Source organism: Grammomys surdaster, unplaced genomic scaffold (genome assembly GCF_004785775.1).
Source record: "Grammomys surdaster isolate TR1022 unplaced genomic scaffold, NIH_TR_1.0 140, whole genome shotgun sequence".
Taxonomy (NCBI): domain Eukaryota; kingdom Metazoa; phylum Chordata; class Mammalia; order Rodentia; family Muridae; genus Grammomys; species Grammomys surdaster.
Window position 1 is genome coordinate 9,818,085 of NW_021604598.1, and position 17,971 is coordinate 9,836,055.

The following is a 17,971-nucleotide window of genomic DNA, read 5'->3' on the forward strand; positions in this document are numbered from 1 at the left end:
CATATGAAAAAGATCATTATGCATTAAGTCATGTGCACTACTCTATTTTCATCCAACACATCATGGGATAGGTAGCAACAGTTCTCTTCAAACAAAGAGAGACTAATTTTTTCTTTTTGCCTAAAAATCACACTGAGAAGATTCCTACATCTGGATTACTTAGGTTCCTGACTCCAAGCTCATGTTCCCTCAAGTGCAACACTCTGTCCTAGTATACATCTGCTGGAATATAAGTTGCTTTGAATTCTGTGTCAGAGACCTTTGTCTCCACCAGCTGTCATTCAGTTAAATTTCTGTTTCATCTCTTTTCTTTGTTCACACAAGAAATCTGAAAATGCATCCTAAACCCAGTACATTTTTCACGTTCTAAAAACACTGGTTTTTTGACCATCTGGATGCATTTCTACGTGCATATAGATACATATAGCACTGATGACGTTATCTATTATTTTTACTGGTTATCAATTACAATGGAAATTTACCAACTTTCATATTCTTTTGAAATGAAATGATTTTAGTGAAATGTTCAGCCCTCAAGAATAGGTACAAGTCAATAGTATCTATTTTTCCGATTTTCCAGAAGAGATGTGAATGATCCTAGTCCATGTATCTAAACCAAAGAGAAAAAAGAATAAAAACAAACAAAGAACGATAGATAGTCCCCAGGCCCTGCCTAGAAATAAACCCCAGCTCTGACCATTAAACCTCAACCACCTGGCATCCAGATCCACTGGATTGTGGCATCCTTAGAGAATTGTTTCTGTCTTGAAGTGTTTGGTGTCCCGTTCTGGGAAAACACCTGTAGATATCTGAGGAATTGTGACCTCTCTGTGAAAAGCTCAAGACTGCCAGTATCTGAAGCAAAGGATCAATGGTAGAACCTGGAATAATGTTTCCTCTAAGCAAAACAATTCAGCCCCAGGATTCAAAGAAAGGGTCCTAAGGAGGCAGACTAGCTCTCTGTGTGTCTATTTCACAAACCACATAAACCTTCCTTATTCCCAGGCCTGACAGTCAAAGCTCATCAAAAAAGAAACCCATTGTTACACAAGGAAGAGCGAGCAAGTTTACTAGGGTCATGGAACAGTGGTGCTTGGGAAAGAAGATAAGAGGCATAAAATGAGTCCAGCTCTCTGGTCTAAAGAGAAAGGGTCTAAAAGCCAGGCCCAGGAGCCTATTACTTGATCTTGTGATCTGAGGGAAAGCTTCACTTTTGTTTCCTGGTCTGTATCAGAACAACAACTGCATCTCTTTTGTGATTTCACTGAGAAAGCATTCAACCCTAAGGCTTAGCACAGGGGCAATAGGCTTGTTCCACAGAGTCAGAACTGTCATATAACAACATTGTGCTTTAGTCCAAAGAAAGCAGAGTTAGGTGAGAACTGAGAACATAGTGACTCCATCAACCAATTGTGTCAGAAGCACACCTAGTAAGTCTTCAGAATAGTTTGGTATTTAGTGAGCAAAGCAACCTTTCTGTAGGCACATACACCCTACCCTGGTGAGCGCAGAGGCAGGGATTGGAGGTGATGCTGATGTATGTTTCTCACCCTGGAGCAAGACTGATTGTCATCACCTTCATTACACGTAAAACCATGTGGCTGACTTTCATGGTCTCTGTAACCCTTTCAAACTTCAAAATGCTGTGTGCCCTTGACAGCAGAAAAAATAAGTATGTCTACAGAACCCTTCTGATGATGGGAAGAGTTGCTGGGCAAACTGGGTTACCCCTCTGTACCCAGTTTTGGGTTCCAGAAAAACCAGTACATTCCCCCTCCTTCTGTCCCATAGTTAGTTGAGATTTTATGGTTCCCATTTTGGTTTTCAGCTCCTCAGTGGGCTTGGCATAGTTCTAGAAATCTCTATGCAAGGGCCCATTTGCCCATGTTCCTCAGAGCCATGGTAGACAGGCTGGATGCCTGAGTTGCTCTTGAGGAGAGCACAGTCAGCATCCCTGAGAGAGGGCAAGGAAAGAAGGCCAGTGCATGCTTCCTGCATGCCATTGCTATTCAGAAGGAGGGAACCCATATGCAGGGATCAATAGTCCCACCATGAGACAATTGCTGCCAGGGGACTCTAAGAACAAATGCTGGGAAGGGGATAATTTTCTGTCCTCCTCCTCATCTTAAGTAGGTTACTTTCTCTTAGGTACACCTGGCACATCATCAGGAACATTTCCCCAAAGATTGGAAGACTAGGTAGTAAAGTGGCCTGCCAGAGTGGGAGGCACATGTCGTAGCACAGATTCAAATAAGGAACAAACACCCAGCACACCCCATCTGTGTGCAGCTCAGGGAGACTTCAGCTCAACAGATGGTAAGTATTTGGAACCAGTAACTCCTCAGGAACTACCCCACATCACATGTGACCAGGTCAACTGTGATGGTACACCCCAGGCCAAGGAACACAAGGTAAAGAAAGACAAAGGAGGAGAAAAGGGAGTGATCTCAGACACGCCTTTCTTCACTCATTCATATGGGTACTGTATTGATCACTTCCCATAGAAAAGACACTGGTGAGTACCAATACGCTGAATAAGCCAGAGGATGTACTGAGCCCCAAGGAACTTACTGTCCAGGTGAGTTAGGTAACCAAAAAAAGAACAGAATGACTTCAGACAGAGATTAATGCTCAGGAGAAAGCTCCCACTCTGATAAGCCAATGTTAAGACACTAAGGCAGGGGATGGGGGTCATTTGAATTTGGGCCAAAATCGGAAATAACTGTGGAAGGAGCAGTCTAGATAGCATTGTTCCTAGTAGTAGGAACAATCAAAGTAATGCCCTTGTGCAAAGCCATGTGCTTAACACTGGAATAAAGACCCAAAGAAGACATAGTTCTGCCTTCCAGGACCCTCAGAGTATCTGCAGGGACTAACAGTGACCCATAAAGAACTGGTTTCCTACATCTGGAAGGAAAACCTCTAGATCTGCCACAACATTCTGTGTTACTTTATGATGTTGCCATATCAAAACTCAGCCTAAATCTTGTACATTAAGTCAGACTTTTTATTTTTAACTCATCCAAGAAAAATGCAATGGTTCAGCCACTACAAGTCTAGAAACAAGACAGGGAACAGAAACTCATCCTCTGGCTTGCTCCTATACCCAGGAAATATTTGACTTTTGTAGTAGCTGTTTTATTGGTGGAAAGTTCACTCAATGAGCAAATCATTGAGTGACATTCTGATGCGTCATGGAGGTTTGTATTTGGGCTTGACTAGCCCAGGAGCCATCACAGGTTCTGAGCTGCTTACTACTGTCTCTACTTTTTAATACAGTCCTAAGAACTGAAAACCTCCCTCCAGCAGGGGATGCTCTGCTCAGAGCCTCCCCTCTTGCCATCCTAGCCCCATGTATTAATCTCAATTATCTTGTTCACAGGTTGGCTTTGGTGAGTGGACCCAGGCCTACATCCACACTTCATCTTCTGGCTCTGCACCCTTCTTAAGAGAACCACACAATAAATCTTTATTGTTTGATAATTGTTAACATATAAAACAAAGTCAGAGAAATCAGGTAAGGCATGAAGGGTATTTTTGCTTTGTCTTCATTCATTCATCTGTTTAGTAAACCCCTGTCATCCCAGGCAGCTAATGACATTAAAAAATGTGATCTTTGCTCTCCTATAATACACTCAGCCCACTCTGAAAGACAGTTACACAACACTTACAAAAAGGAAATGATGGTAGACATTAAATCCCACTAGGGAAGTAGGAAGACACACAGTTCATTGGGCACTAATAAGTCTTGGGGAATCTCAATGCATGTGGTCTAGTTCTGTTGCTTGCTACTGCTTTGAGTTCAGGTAAATGCTGTTCTTTGGGTCTCAACTCCTTTATCTATAAAACAGGAGGCAATTAAATAAATTTCAGAGACTAGGGAGGGTTAACTGTTACATTGTACATTTAGTTCATAGTACCACACAGTGGCTGGTCAATAAGTGATAATATTACTCAACTTATTAACATCATTAATAGTACCTCCTGCTAGTCCCACTTCAAAAATTCCTAGTTATTCCACCTTAATCAAATAATGCTTTTTTTTTTTTTTTCTGTGAGTGGAGGGGTTAGACTAGCAATCCAATCAGGGTTTCATATGAGCTAAGCAAACACTCTATCAGTAAAGCTGTCTCCCCAGACCCAAATGAGGCTAATTCTTCATGCCAATGCCTCAATTTTCTCATCTGTAAAATGTGATAATAGTAGCAACTACATAATCATTATTATTATTAGAATTCTCTTACAATGTTAGGAGGTTGGATGACAGATGGAATATTATATAAAGCACTTTAGTATTCTCTAATACACAGCGACTTCTCAATAACACCGGGATATTTAGAAATTCTGTGTCATGTGATCTCACCATTCATAAAACATGTGCGCACGGAGTGTAAAGGGGCGTACAGAAAGAGCGAGAGTTGGGAAACGCTTGCAACTCTATACAGACTGCCAGTGCCATTGTCTCCCAGTATCTCCACAAAGATCACTAGAAATAATTGGATAAACTTTTAAAGTTTCTTCAAAGTAGAATTTGTTGCTGAGACATTTCTTCTCTTTAGGGACTACAAAAGACCTCCAGGATGATACCAACAAGAACAAAGCAGAATAAAAAAGCAGAAAGCCCTCTGCTGGTGATGAGTGAAACTGCAGTCTTGCTGCAGGATGGCCTTCCACGTGAGCAGAGGGCTTCAGCCTCCCTACTTGTTGATAGGAAAGCAGACCCTGGTTAATCTAATCCCTAAGTTTTAAGGTTTCATCCACTGAGAGGTCCATCCTCCTGAGGGTCACAAAGACATTCGGTCCTTTGGGTCTGACACAGCATATAGCAAGGAGACTAGATGGACCATTTCTGAAAGCTTGAGTTGTGACTGTCCTGAGGTGTAGGGAAGCAGTGTCACCCATATCCTCATAGTGCCATTTGTGTTAGAAAGACGACAATGTAGAGTGTCTATGCGAAACTGCAAATGTATACTGGTATCTGAAAGAGACTACGGTGAGGGTGAGAAGCAAGAGGAAAGCAGTCAATATACAATAATATCCTGTTAGAAAGAAGTCCAGGGTCCTGGCACCTGCTGGGTGCAGCCGCTATGGAAAGGCTGCATCCCCCTGAACTATGGGACTACTGTCCTCCTGGGATGACATCTTGGTTACTCCAATCCCCTTGCTTCCCTTAGAATGTGAGAGTCACTGTGGAGGCCAATTGTCTATTTATAGCTTCAAATCTCTAGGTCACTGATACCTTCTTTTTCTCTCTTTTGACTGTTGTGTGTGTGGAGGGGTGTCTATCTGTATCTAAAATAATCCCCCATAAATAGTGTCTCTATTTTGTCCCTGGAGGTCTGCTCCCTGCAGCCAAGAGTAAGGGTCAGATCTACAGATCACTAAATTTTCTTGACTATATTGTTTAGAGATTTGTTTTTATTTTGAAGTAGTCTGAAATCAGTGCATATTTAAAACTTGATAGTTCACCTCAATCTAAAGTAGTCCCTACAAAGTTCATTCTTGTAACAGTAAGTAACCAGGTGTTGATTGGAGTCATGAGAGTTAGGTTCTCAAAGACAAAGGATTTGGGGATGTTTGCAGTCCCTTGAATGGTTTCTTTAAATCACATGTATTTTTTTAAATGTCCTCACAACTCAACTCTGGAATGTCAGCACTCACTCCCCAAGATGGTCTTTCCTGTGGGAACCCTGTGCACAGTTACAGGCACCCCAATCTTAGCACCAATGGAACCAGGACACTTGGCACCAAAAGCTAAGGTTCATTACCCAAGAATCTCCATGTTAAAGGACAAAAACAGTATCCTCTTGCCTGTGGTCAGTTCAGTTGCCCAGTTTTTAAAACTTTATTAAAGAAGACACAATGAGTCGAAGAGAGGTATGGAGGTTGCTTGCTCTCTTAAACATTCCAGAGATGAAAATTTCCCATTACAATCATCTGGTGTCTAGTCCTCCTGTGAGTGGTGTGGTTTTATCAACTGGAAATGGAGTCAGGGCTTCAACACCAAGAGCACAAGGGAGACAGTCGTGCCCCACTTAGCACAAAATGTAGCTAAGATTTTTCTCCTCCTCCACAGAGCTTGCAATCCTCAAGCCTAGAAACCATTCCTGACCCAACACAACACTAAAGCTTGGGGTTTGTTGAATGCCAAGTTTGGTACGTACTGCTTTGGTGAGCATAACAAACAGAACATAGTCCACTCATGAAGAAGGCGTTTTCCACAGACAAATCAGAGTCCATGGTACCAGTGTCCAAAAGCCACATTCAGACAGGAAAACACATCTGCCTCTGCCCATCACCTCATGGAATCCAGACAACGCAGAAAAACGTTAGTTAAAAACCAGGCTCAGGGTAGGAGGTTTCTGCAGAGTCCAGCCCCTGTGGCAACTCTCAGTGGCACTGGTAGAGTGAGGGCGTCCACACCAAGCCAGATTCCTGCTTTGGGACTCATTAACTTCAGAGGGGAGATCATCCATGCTGAGTCTCAGCCAAGCCCCAGGTCATCATAGCTGTCAGGCTCAGGAATAGGCAGTAGCATGATCACTGCCTTCAAAATAAGACAGCTATCCCTCACCCTTAACAAACTCCTTAGTCAAAGAAGCCAGGTTTAGAAAACACAGCTCTCCCCTACCATTGCCCTGTGATTGCCACATTCCTTGGTAGAGCAGTTAGCTCATCCAGGAATCGTATAGCACAGCAAGCTAGGGTTCTTTCCACTATCCCTGGCTTGCTCCAGAGAACACACCCGCACCCCTGCCCCTTTGCCCCAGCCCAAACAAATCATCGTTTAGTAGAGTGGCAGTTCCCTACCTGAGGGTGGCGCTCTCCCCCTGCCTGACCGTCACGTTGTCCATAGCTTTGGGAAAGGTGGCATCTCCGCTACGCACCGGCACTCCTGTGGGTACAAGGAACAGCAGCCTGAGAGACACGACCACGAGGCACTTCCAGGGCAGGAACAGGTACCCACAGACCCCCATTCTCGACAGCCACAACTTCCCAGAACTCCGGTAGTGGCACGCACACGCCCCCCGGGCGAGCACAGGAAGTGGGTGGGGTGGGGAGTAAGCGCGGGGACCCGGCGATGAACTAGCGGCGACCGCGCGATGCACTGGGAGGAGAAAAGCGCGCAGACTCCTCCAAGTCTAATATTCCTCCCCTAAATCCAGCCTCAGCTCGCAGCCTCCGAGAACCAGTTTCCACACATCCGAGGGGGACTTTCTCCGCGCTGCCTGTGGCCAGGAAGGTGGCCAGGAAAGAGAAGCGCAAGGCAAGCAAGCAGGCACACAGGTGCGGGTCTCAGAAGCTGCCTCTTCCCCGTAGCAGTTCAGGCATGGCACTTTGTACAGGAGTAAGCACTTTGGTATCCAACGGGGCTGTGGCTGGGTTAAATCCAGCTACCCAGATGTGGTCTACGATTCCTCAATCGAACAAGGGGAAATCCAGCACTTTCTTAAGTTTCAGAGCAAGGCTCGCCGCCAGAAACAATCTGGAACAATAGCAGATGGAAAGTAGAGCACGCAAGAGGCGGCAAGGATGGTGCGAGGAGACGCCTGCTAAGCCGGCTTCGTGCAATCCGGACTGGAGAATCCTGCCGCAGAGCCACGGTCAACTTCCTCAGAGCACAGATTTGAGCCGCAGCTAGGGCTGTCTCTGCAGCGCAGCAGCGAGGCTGGAGCAGCGCGACAGGGGCGGACCGCAGCAGTCCCTAGCCCGCTCTCTGGCTCGCTGCAGAAGGCGAAGCGCAGTCGGCACCGGAGCCGCGGACGCCACGCTCAGCAGCCGCCCCCGGCCTCCGCGCTGCCTTCCTCCCGGGAGCAGCCCCGACGCGCGCGGGCCCCGACCGCCGGGGTTGTCATGGCAGCAGCTCCATCCCTGACCGCCACTTTCTCTCTTAGCCGACTCCAAGCGATCCGGCTGGCGGGCGGCACGGACTGTGCGCTCATCCCGACGGGTGCGGGGCGCGGGCGCCCACCTTAACCCCCGCCGCGCCGGGCCAGGGCAGGACGGTGTATCACCTCTGGCCACCGGTTTAACCATTTCTGAATTCAAAGAGCTAGCTCTTCGCAATTAAGAAGACAAAGTTACTGTGAGGTCTTAACAACCCTAGATATCTTAATAAGGGTCACAAACTAACTAGGAAGAGAAGAGCCTGCAGCATGCACATATATGCACCTTTAAAATGGTCAAATTAATTCTATCAGCATTGAGAGTACATTTACGTTAGGAGGATGCTTTAAATAATCTCGTTTTTATTCAATGTTACACCACCCTTTGCACTACACCCACCCTCTTAAAACCCCGCAGACTCAACACAACCATTTCTAAGAGATCGTCCATGTAAAAAACAAATGTGGAAATTCCAGAAGCATCTGGGTTGATAAAATGAACAAAATTCCTTTAAAATGTTGGTCAAGTTCAACACAGCCTTTCTCAATCCCTCAACTCCACCGATGACACTGAATATGCTACCCAGGTAAAAGGTACACAGACATGGGCCAATGTAAGCCACAGCCTCCTTTGTAAGGAAGAGTCTCTGGGTTTTGGGTTCACACTCTGGCATACCTGATTTCATCTCCAAGAGGCGTGGCTTTCGTTAAATCTTTGTTGCCCAAAGAAAGACAGTGACTTTTCTCTGTCTACTGCTGGTTCCTCTGTGCCTACATCTTGTTTCTCCCTTCACCCTAGCTCTGATGGACCCTGCCTGGTCCCTGTACAGGTAACAGGGGCAGATTGGTAGAACAGTGTGGGTAACACGAATAGGCTCCCTTCTCAGGGACTTCCAATCCTGAGCTCCAAATACTGTCCTGAATTGTTACTGGAAATGAAAGGGAGGATACACTGGTTCTGTTTATTTCCCTAGACTTTCTCTTGCATTCAGTTGGGGTACTATTTTAGAAAGCAAGCTATGAAATAGCAGTGGGGGGGGGAGTGCTTCTCCAAAGCTATCCAACACCAGATACCAAAACATTACTACAGAACCATTATTAACCTCGGAGGTGCTGGTACCACCGAACATTGGCACTATTGAGCCACACCAGCCATTTCCACGTAGATAGTATGTAAGATCCACAAGTGCACGTCTCCCACAATCTCCCACTCACAGCACTACAGTGGAGGAGTGGGCAGAGGTCAGCTTTGGAATGTGTTAGCCAAACTCACAAGTGACAAAAGAAGAGGAGCAAACTTGCTCTCCTGACTTTATAGTTGCCCAAACACTTCTGAGCTATGAGGTATTGAGCAGCTTTACACTGGAGGTATCAAAGTACTTGACATCAATTCATTACTGACCAATTCCCTATTGTCTCCTCTAGTGACTTCTTCTGATATTAAAGTCTCAGGGAACTCATCCACTATTTTTGATCCCAAGGAACCTTTTGACATATGGTGCCAAAAAATGCTGGCTGTTGACTTATGACAACAACAAATGGCTTTTTTTTTCCAAAGCCTATTTTGTCTCATTCTCCAATGGGAAAATATGAAAATCTGATATTAAACTGTTTCATTCCGTTGAACTGTTCATGAGCACGGACAGAAAGTGTGAGTTTCTATTTGTTGGTTAATAGGCTCCTGGGTTCAAGACTCTTCCATTAAATCCAGCACATCACTAATAATTCACTAACTATCCCTCCTCTGGTCCCATCACAAGCTCTCTTCCTAATGCCACACCCATGGAGACAAACACCTTTTGGGTTTCGGAGCCATTTCCTTCCAGATTCAGGCCTGAAAACGAATGGGGCTGACTCCTTTCATGACAAATTTCATTGAGTCTCATGCATCTAATTCTGAAGAGGCACAAATGAGCATTAGGTTTTGCATTTAGGAATGGGGATAATGACAACCAACAGGCTGTCCCAAGGGACCAACGTACATGATTAACTCTACAGGAAAAAATACTTAGAAAACCATTTAAGATGGAAGAGGTTTTATTAATACATTTTTTTTCCGTTTCTGCTTCGTTATTATGGCTAGACAGAAAAAAAAATAATCCTCACGGGCTCCTTGAGACATAGTCTATCTGGCCTGAATGCATTTCCTCTTAGGCAGGTAGGATGCTTTTGTCTCAGACTATGAGGAACAGTGCTAACTTGCAGCATCCCAGTGGCTGTCCACAGAAACCCCCACAGTGCTCAGGTAACTCTTCAGGAGGACAAAGAAAAGCCACTCACAACCTCTGCTCTGTGAGCCCAGGGAGTCTAAGCTCTACTCACAAGTAAAAGTCAAGAAAGTGGCCTAAGGTCAGAGATTCCCACATAATTAACAAGACAGATCGGCTTCATTCAAACCTGCTATTGAAGTGCTTTAAAAAAAGATGAAGATCAAAATCGCATGTCAATTGCCTTCCCATCCCCTAATCCCTAAATATAACCAGCACTTAGTGGCTTATCTTATATCCTGTCTCTGGCTTCATAAAAACTGCTGGATTTATTTTATTTTTCCCAGCATATCTGAGTTAATGAAAAAGGGATGACAGTCAGAGCAATTTCATTATTTGTGTTCTTTATAGAAACAACTTCCTCTCTGCCTCCTGGAAGGCAGACTCCTAAGGAGCACCACCTCCAGCTCTTTTCACCTCCCAGCCCCCCTCTCCCTCCTCCCGTCTTTCTCACATACACATATACTGTACACATAAATCAACTTGTCATAGCTTGTCTCTACACTGACAGCTGTAATTGCTTCAAGTTATAAAAATATCTTTAGGACAATACCTTTCAAGCTCTCTCTCTCTCTCTCTCTCTCTCTCTCTCTCTCTCTCTCTCAGGTATACACACACACACACACACACAGACACAGACACAGACACACACACACACACACACACACACACACACACACACGGAAGCAGATTAGAGTGTGTGGTGGCTTCTCCCTGACCTGGCACCTGTACCTGTACACTGAACTAGGGTTTGAACTGGGAGAAGTTCTGATGATGGTCAGTCCACTGGGCTTTTGTTTTCCTTTTTACTTTATGTTACCTACAGCAAGCTAGGGTGAGCTAAAGAGCCATGGCTATTCCACCATGCAAGAAACAAGAGAAAGAGCAGTAGCTTAAGAAAGGCCAGCTCTAGTTCTCTACAAAAGGGAAAGGCCCCCCTCTCCTGGTGGAGATTTCAAACAGAAGTACAGGCACTATGAAAAATGCAGGGCGGTTAGTGAGTGGCCTGACATCAAATAGATATTGGAAGATTTAATCAGAAAGAGCAGTGTAAATCTGGATAAAGAGGTGCCTCCAGGGGTGTAGGGAAGGGCTGGGCTTTGGAAAAAAAAATATGTGCTATTTTTTGCTCCTCTATGAATACAGGATCACAATAAAAACCACTGCTCATACGGGCTGTACTCCAGTGTGTTAGGATTTCAGTGGGAAGAGCAACGAGGCACCATGAAGACGGGAAGATCGCTGCATGGACAGAAAAGAGGTCAGAAATAGAGAGATCCGAGAAGAAGGAGATGACGAAAAAGCAGGGGCATAGCTGCCCATCCGTGGGCTTTGAAGCCCACAGAACTGTATAAGAGATGCACAAAGCAGAGAGGCTGTAGGTCAAAAGCTATAGAGGGCAGCTGAATGAGCCAAAATCAAAGTGCCGTAATACAAAGGGTAGGTATCCAGAGAGAGCATCCCAAGAGTCAGAGAGGTTGGGACAAAATTGTCTCTTGTGTAAGACGTAGATCATAGTAAAAACCTCAGACCCGGAGAATCACAGAAGGATGCCTCAGAAAGAATGTGGGAAGATGTGAAATATGTACCTCATTTTAAGAAGTAAGGGATGAGTCCCAGAAGGCCATACTAAGTATAAAGCTAATGACAGACAAAGCAGGACAAGAACTCAACACTCCTGACACTTTTCCTGCTCTCTTTCTATTGGTCCACAGCTATGGGCACGGCTTAAAGAGCTGACTGTCAAATACTGACTTTTTGCTATATCCGGGGAGCCATGCAGACAACTAAGGAGGAGAACACAAGTTGCTTATGATTACGCTGGGCATCCAGTAATTCCACCGAACCTGATGCATTCCGTAAGCCAGCACATATAGAGAGCCTCTGTTGATGACTAGATAAAGATGGAGAAGAGAACCCACGCCTGCTGCTGATGCCAGCACTCAGGTGCTCTTGGGTTTCTCAGCAACATTATTCACACTGAGATCCACAGATGTTGAAGTTCTAGTGAACTCAGATTTGTTCTCCCCTAAGCTGGGGAAAATAAACGGAAACCTATCTTCTCCTTAAGAAGCAAATCTCTGGTGCTTGTCCAGATTTCTAGGCACAAAATTGGCCTTTCTAGAGTCATTCAGTAAGAGAGGGGGAGTACACGCAGGGACGTGCTAATGTGGAACAAATTCTCTAGTCAGGAAAGCCCACACCGAGCGTGCTGTCTACCAAGAGGTACAGAGAGCGTGTAAGTAGTTTCTCAAAACCAAGAATACATTTATGGTATAAGCACCATGGGGAAAAAATAAATGGAAGGAGGCAAGTCACATCAAACATGAAAAGTCTTTTTGTGTTTGTTTTGTTGTTGTTGTTGTTGTTTGTTTTTTTGTTTGGTTATGGTTTTTTTGTTTGATTTTGTTTGTTAAGGAAATGATTCCAAACAGAACTTTACTGCTGAGGAGGAATAAAAGGAGGGTGCCATGGGAAAACTCTTGTAGCAGACCAACTTCATATTCTATCCAATCTAAGAACAGAGGGACAGTGAGCAGAGACCACTACTTGTCTGGCTGTGTTCAACTGAGCTTGGAGTATAACCTAGTAGCTCTGTCTCCTTCAGTAAGATATGTGAACTCGTGCCCCCGTTCAGTCCACCTTATCCACCAAAAGCAACTGCAGACTTTGGAACCAGAATGGGCAAAAGTTAAATCGTCATGCTCTTGAACTAGGATGGGACCTTGGGGTAACGGCTTTGCGTGTAAACACCACAAGGAGCTGGTATAAGGCTGTGTGAACAGATGTGGAGATTCAGTCCAGAGCATGGCTTCTCCTGCGTCATCATTCTCAGAATGGTACCTGGAGGAGCAGCTGTGTTAAGCTTATCGAGAAGGTCACAGAGAAACTCATTCACAGGACAGGAGGAGTCTGGGATCAGAGAACAGGGAATTTAAATCATGTGGGGCCTCATCCCAGAGAAAGAAAAGAAATACCATGCTATGATATGGTAGGAAGAAAAGCCTCAGTCTCCACACTCCCAGCAGGTAGGAGAATGACACCCCGCACTCATTGCCTCATCCCTGAATGTCTAGCCATCCAGTGGCTACTGCCTGCACACAGAAGGAAAACAAAGAGATGATCTGATGATCTGGGCTTATTCTTTCCATAGCAGGTACTTTGAGCTCTCCTGTTCCCATGGATAGTGGAAAGGTAGAGAAAACCCAGGGTTTTGAGGGAGAAGAAGCCTCCAACCCATCTGAAATAAGCCACTCCTTAGAACCTTTTTCCAAGATCTCCTGAACCCCTCTCTGCTTCTGTATTCCTGGTATGGTTAAAGCCACTTTGTGTCTCTAAGGCAAACTTGATGCAGGCTCCATTTTCAGGAAGTCATTTGGTCTTCGAACCCTTCTAACACCCCAGAGAAGTTAGCCCAATAATCTTCTAGAGGGGTCACCCATGGACGTCGGTCCACATGATAAATTCGCATACATACTACCTATCAAGTCTAATGTTTGCAAGAAGCTACCCAACCATTCAGGACATGGCTTCTGATATCATACATGCCTGTGTATGACAATCTCTGAAGCCTCACACCTGGAACACACCCAATTTACTGTCAGGCAAGCATACCTTTCATGTGCTTACTGCTTGAATCCCTAAATAATCACCCACTCTGCAAGTTTCGCCCTAGCCTTTTATCCAGTTTTCTCTGGACGGTTTTACTCCCTGTTCCTCAGCTCAGAGCAGAAACAGAAAAGGCAAATCAAACTGAGATGGATACATGCTGTATAATACACTGTTTCAGTTATATATTTTACTAGTAGTGAGTTCCATACAATTATCATTTTGAAAACCGGAACACCTGGATTCCAGTTTCTCTCAGCCCATCAACTGAACTCACTGCTATTTGGAAATTTTAGGACGTTTCTTTTGTAAATGAACCAGCATCCTTCAGGTAAGGTGAGTCACTTCAAAGATCTCGCAACTAATTCATTCCAATGGTCTAACACATGTCTGAAGAATTAAAAGCATGATTCCAGAGTAGGACAAGAACTCTTGGGAGTCAGGGATCAAGAGTCTGCAGTTGCAGCCCCAGTCTGCCACTTTCTGTAAGGAAGTGCCTGGGACTTTACCTCCTGACTTCCACACAAGGAGCTTGGATTAGATGATTTCCAAGGACCTTTCCAACTCTAATAGACTGTGATTATGATGCTTGTCAGCCCCTCTTCTCTGAACAGTTTACCTTTCAGAGTCTCTTATCTGTTTCTCCTGTGCAGAAATAGCCTCTTCCTCCTGCCCTTCCACTCTCCAGTAAGCCAAGGTACCACTTCAGAATTCAGAAAACTATCATACAAGGTAATTAATGAGCTGCTCCAGATCTAAGGCAAGCCTATGGAGGAGTCAGGATGATTAAAAGTCTTCCGATAAAGGGTTTCTTTAAGGAAAAGAAAATCCCACAATGCATCCAGCAATGTTAATCTTCAATAAATACGCTGTTAATATTTAACTGGCATTTATTTAAACTTACAGTAACTGTCCTATTAAATCTAAATTAATTGCCCATTTGGGAATCTTCCCCTAAAGCCTAGCTGGGACATGTCTGTCTAGATCATAGCCTATGCTAGGCATCTAGCCATAAAGAGAATACTGAAGCCATCCTTCCAATACTTTGTTATTGGAATAGCAATGCTGTAAGGGTATTGGAGATAAACTAGGCTAGTAAGTTGTCTGTCCTGTAACTTTCTAGGAGCATAATTGTTTCTGCACTGCAGTAAGAGACTACTCTGTTTCATTATCATTTTTTATGACACAAGGCCACACAAGGCACATTGTCATGCAAGAATACAACGTGCACAGACCTTGGGTACCCTCTGCCTTTACTCCTTTTCTGACTCATCTTTGTTCCCAAGAAGTCTCGCTTCTATTTTCATGACATCATATATATATACATGTGTATATGTATACATACTCATCATATATATATACATATATACATATATATATGTATAAAATATATAAAGTCTAGAACCTACAAAGTGGAGAAAGCATGTGGCATTTGTCTGAGATGACTTTATTAAATAAGAGTATCTCAGTATGCATCCATTTTCCTACAAATGACACAACTTCATTCTTTGTAATGGATAATAAAATTCTTCTTCTTTCTCTCTGTGTCTCTCTCTACTTTCTCTTTGTCTCTATCCTTCCCTGTGTGTGTGTGTGTGTGTGTGTGTGTGTGTCTGTCTGTCTGTCTGTCTAGCTGCCTGCCTGCCTGCCTGTCTCTTTTTCTCTCTCTTTGTTTAGGAATACTTTTCTTTTTAATACATGCTAGTTAAGAGTCTACCACAAACTATAGGTCAATCACGATCCCTTCCCCTTCTTTTTGGACTCAGATTTAGACTCACCCTTCTTTCTTTTTGTCTCATTATATCCTGGGGTTCACAAATAAGACATTAATATTTTGTAGGCAATTGTGTGTTCATATTTGTATACATGTACACACATAAATATAGCTTATATATAGGCACAAATAGTGACATTAATGCTTCATAGTCAGTTGTGTGTTCATATCTGTATACACATACACACATATAATTACAGCTTACATAAAGGCACAAATAGAAATACATCCTCATGTGTCACAGCAAACATTTTGTAATGGCAGTCATCTATAAGGGAACTGTGAAATAATCCCTGGGCCATGCTGCTTTGTCAGGGGTAGCCAAAGTGTAATTGGGTAGAACTGATCTTTGGCTCTTCCTGGAATCAATCAATATTGTTTTATTATAAGTGTGATCCTGGCTGAACTTGGGTGATGTTATTTCACCATGATTAGAACACATTTACATTTGCTCACATTCTCACACTCACTGGTCCCATCAGATGCTTGTGCTAGCGAGATGTGGATTTCAGAGAAACATGTCACCCAGGCCAGTGCTCAGGCAGGGGTCTGCTTCAAACCAACATACGTCAAGGCTGACTAGAATCCATACTTTCCTCAGGGATGTGGGAACAGGCTGAGGTACATACCATCTACTCTAAGGTTTCTGAAGGCTTAGGTATGTTTCTCTATGTTCTGTTTGTCATGCAAGGCCAGGAGGTTGGTAGAGCTGTAGCTAAGAATAGATGTGACGAAGACAAGCCCCTGAAGAGAAGGTAGGCAGAGAGGCAGGTAAAGCACCCATACTTTGTAAGAAGACTGTGCTTGTTCTTAATCAGTTGTGGAAGATTTGACTTTGTACTGCCATGGAAGTCAACCAGGGTTTTTTTTAATAGTTTTTCTAACTAACTCATATACAACGATCACTTGTTTTCTGTCTTGTTTTTGTTTTCCCTCCTCTCTTCAATCTTTGTCAAGTTAGACTGAAGACAGTAGGGGACCCTTGCAATGCCTTCAGTTAATAAAAGAAATTCCTCCTTTTCCAAAACAGCTTTATTCTTCATTTTACTGATACTTAGACTGTAGAGAAAAAAAATGAATGACATTCTGAGGTTTTCTGTGTTATTTTGTTACCTAATTATTCACCCTTACTGACTCCATTTGCTCTAGACTTTACACAATAGAACATGGAAAGGCATGGTTGGTTGATGCTTCAAGACCTTGGGTCTCTCCTCTCCTGGGAGTCAACCCTTGTGGCTTTTTTTCCCCAGAAAAGAATGATTTCTCTGAATCTCCAAGACTCCTTCCTTGGAGTTTATCAAAGAGCTATAGGAAGCAAGAAACTGAGAACAGCTACTACAAAGTTTCAGAGTAGATTTACCTGAACTCTGATCGCTCTAGTCCTGGAGGAAGGAGAAAGGGGGGATGTTGTGAGTGTACATGTGAATCAGGCATAACATAGGAAAATAATTTACCTCAGCTTTCACAACAGTTTTGACAAGGTGTCAGGATCAAAGATGCCTTAAAAAAGTAGATGATGAGAAGTCTCTGTTTTTCCCTCCAAGGCAGAAAAATTAGCTTAAAGATAAGATGTAAATCAAGCATAGATTGACATGTTTCTATAAGGGTAAGTATTAATATGAGATTCCTCAAAGGACAGTTGCTAGAACACATCAAATGTAATTTTATTTTTTATTTTATTTTATTTTACTTTGGGCAAATGATCTGTCAACAGAAATTCAGGGAAGACACTCCCAGGTTTTCAGAAAGCATTGGAGTCCATTAAAGAATTAAATCTTTAGCTGACAGGAAGGAGCTAAGACAGTCCACAAACTTATGTGAATGTGCAGAAAGTGGAGACGTGGAGTATAACAGGCTTCTATGTGATGTATACTGATCAGATATAGAGTCCTAGATGGATGGCAAAATACTGGGTGATGGACTGAATGTGGATGTTGTACCTAATGGCCTGGACTTTGAGTTCAGACTCCACAAACCACCAACTTGACCTTGAACAATTTTCTTACCTCTCTCTGTTGCAATTCTCTCCTATATTACAATGACACAGCACTCCCTGCTCTATTGACTGGAAGATTAAATAAGAAAATGCAGGGAATAGCCAATGGCATATAGTGCCAACACCTGAAACAGGAGCTACTGATTTTTCCTTCTCCAACTCACGAGAGTAACTGTTCTCAGTCATCATGAGTAGTCCCTTCTACATGGTCCTAACAGAACAGGTCACAGTGTGACACTATAAATGTTTTCCCACAAATAACAGAATTTTGCCACACCCCCCAAAATATTGAACCAAATGTTATTATAAAAGTTATAGATATAGATAGTTCTAAAGTTATACAGAGAGAGCTATATTAGAAAGAAAAAAGGAAACAAACCAAAAACTATTACTTTTGCTCAAAATTACTGTGACAAATCTATACTCACTTCTATCGACA

At 43.5% G+C, this 17,971-nt stretch overlaps 1 protein-coding gene across 5 annotated transcripts in view; it reads right to left on the bottom strand.

Moving 5' to 3' along the window:
- Ntm (neurotrimin) overlaps positions 1 to 7,457 on the bottom strand; it is a 401,200-nt gene extending 393,743 nt beyond the window's left edge. For 4 of the 5 annotated variants that reach the window (XM_028763791.1, XM_028763790.1, XM_028763788.1 and 1 more), the window contains exon 1: positions 6,811 to 6,985. In XM_028763791.1, coding sequence (XP_028619624.1) covers positions 6,811 to 6,977 — 167 coding nt within the window. In that variant the 5' untranslated portion in view covers positions 6,978 to 6,985. Of the gene's footprint in view, positions 1 to 6,810 lie in introns of all 5 variants that reach the window. The other variant, XM_028763792.1, reaches the window with a different exon arrangement.
- Positions 7,458 to 17,971: the final 10,514 nt, after the last annotated feature.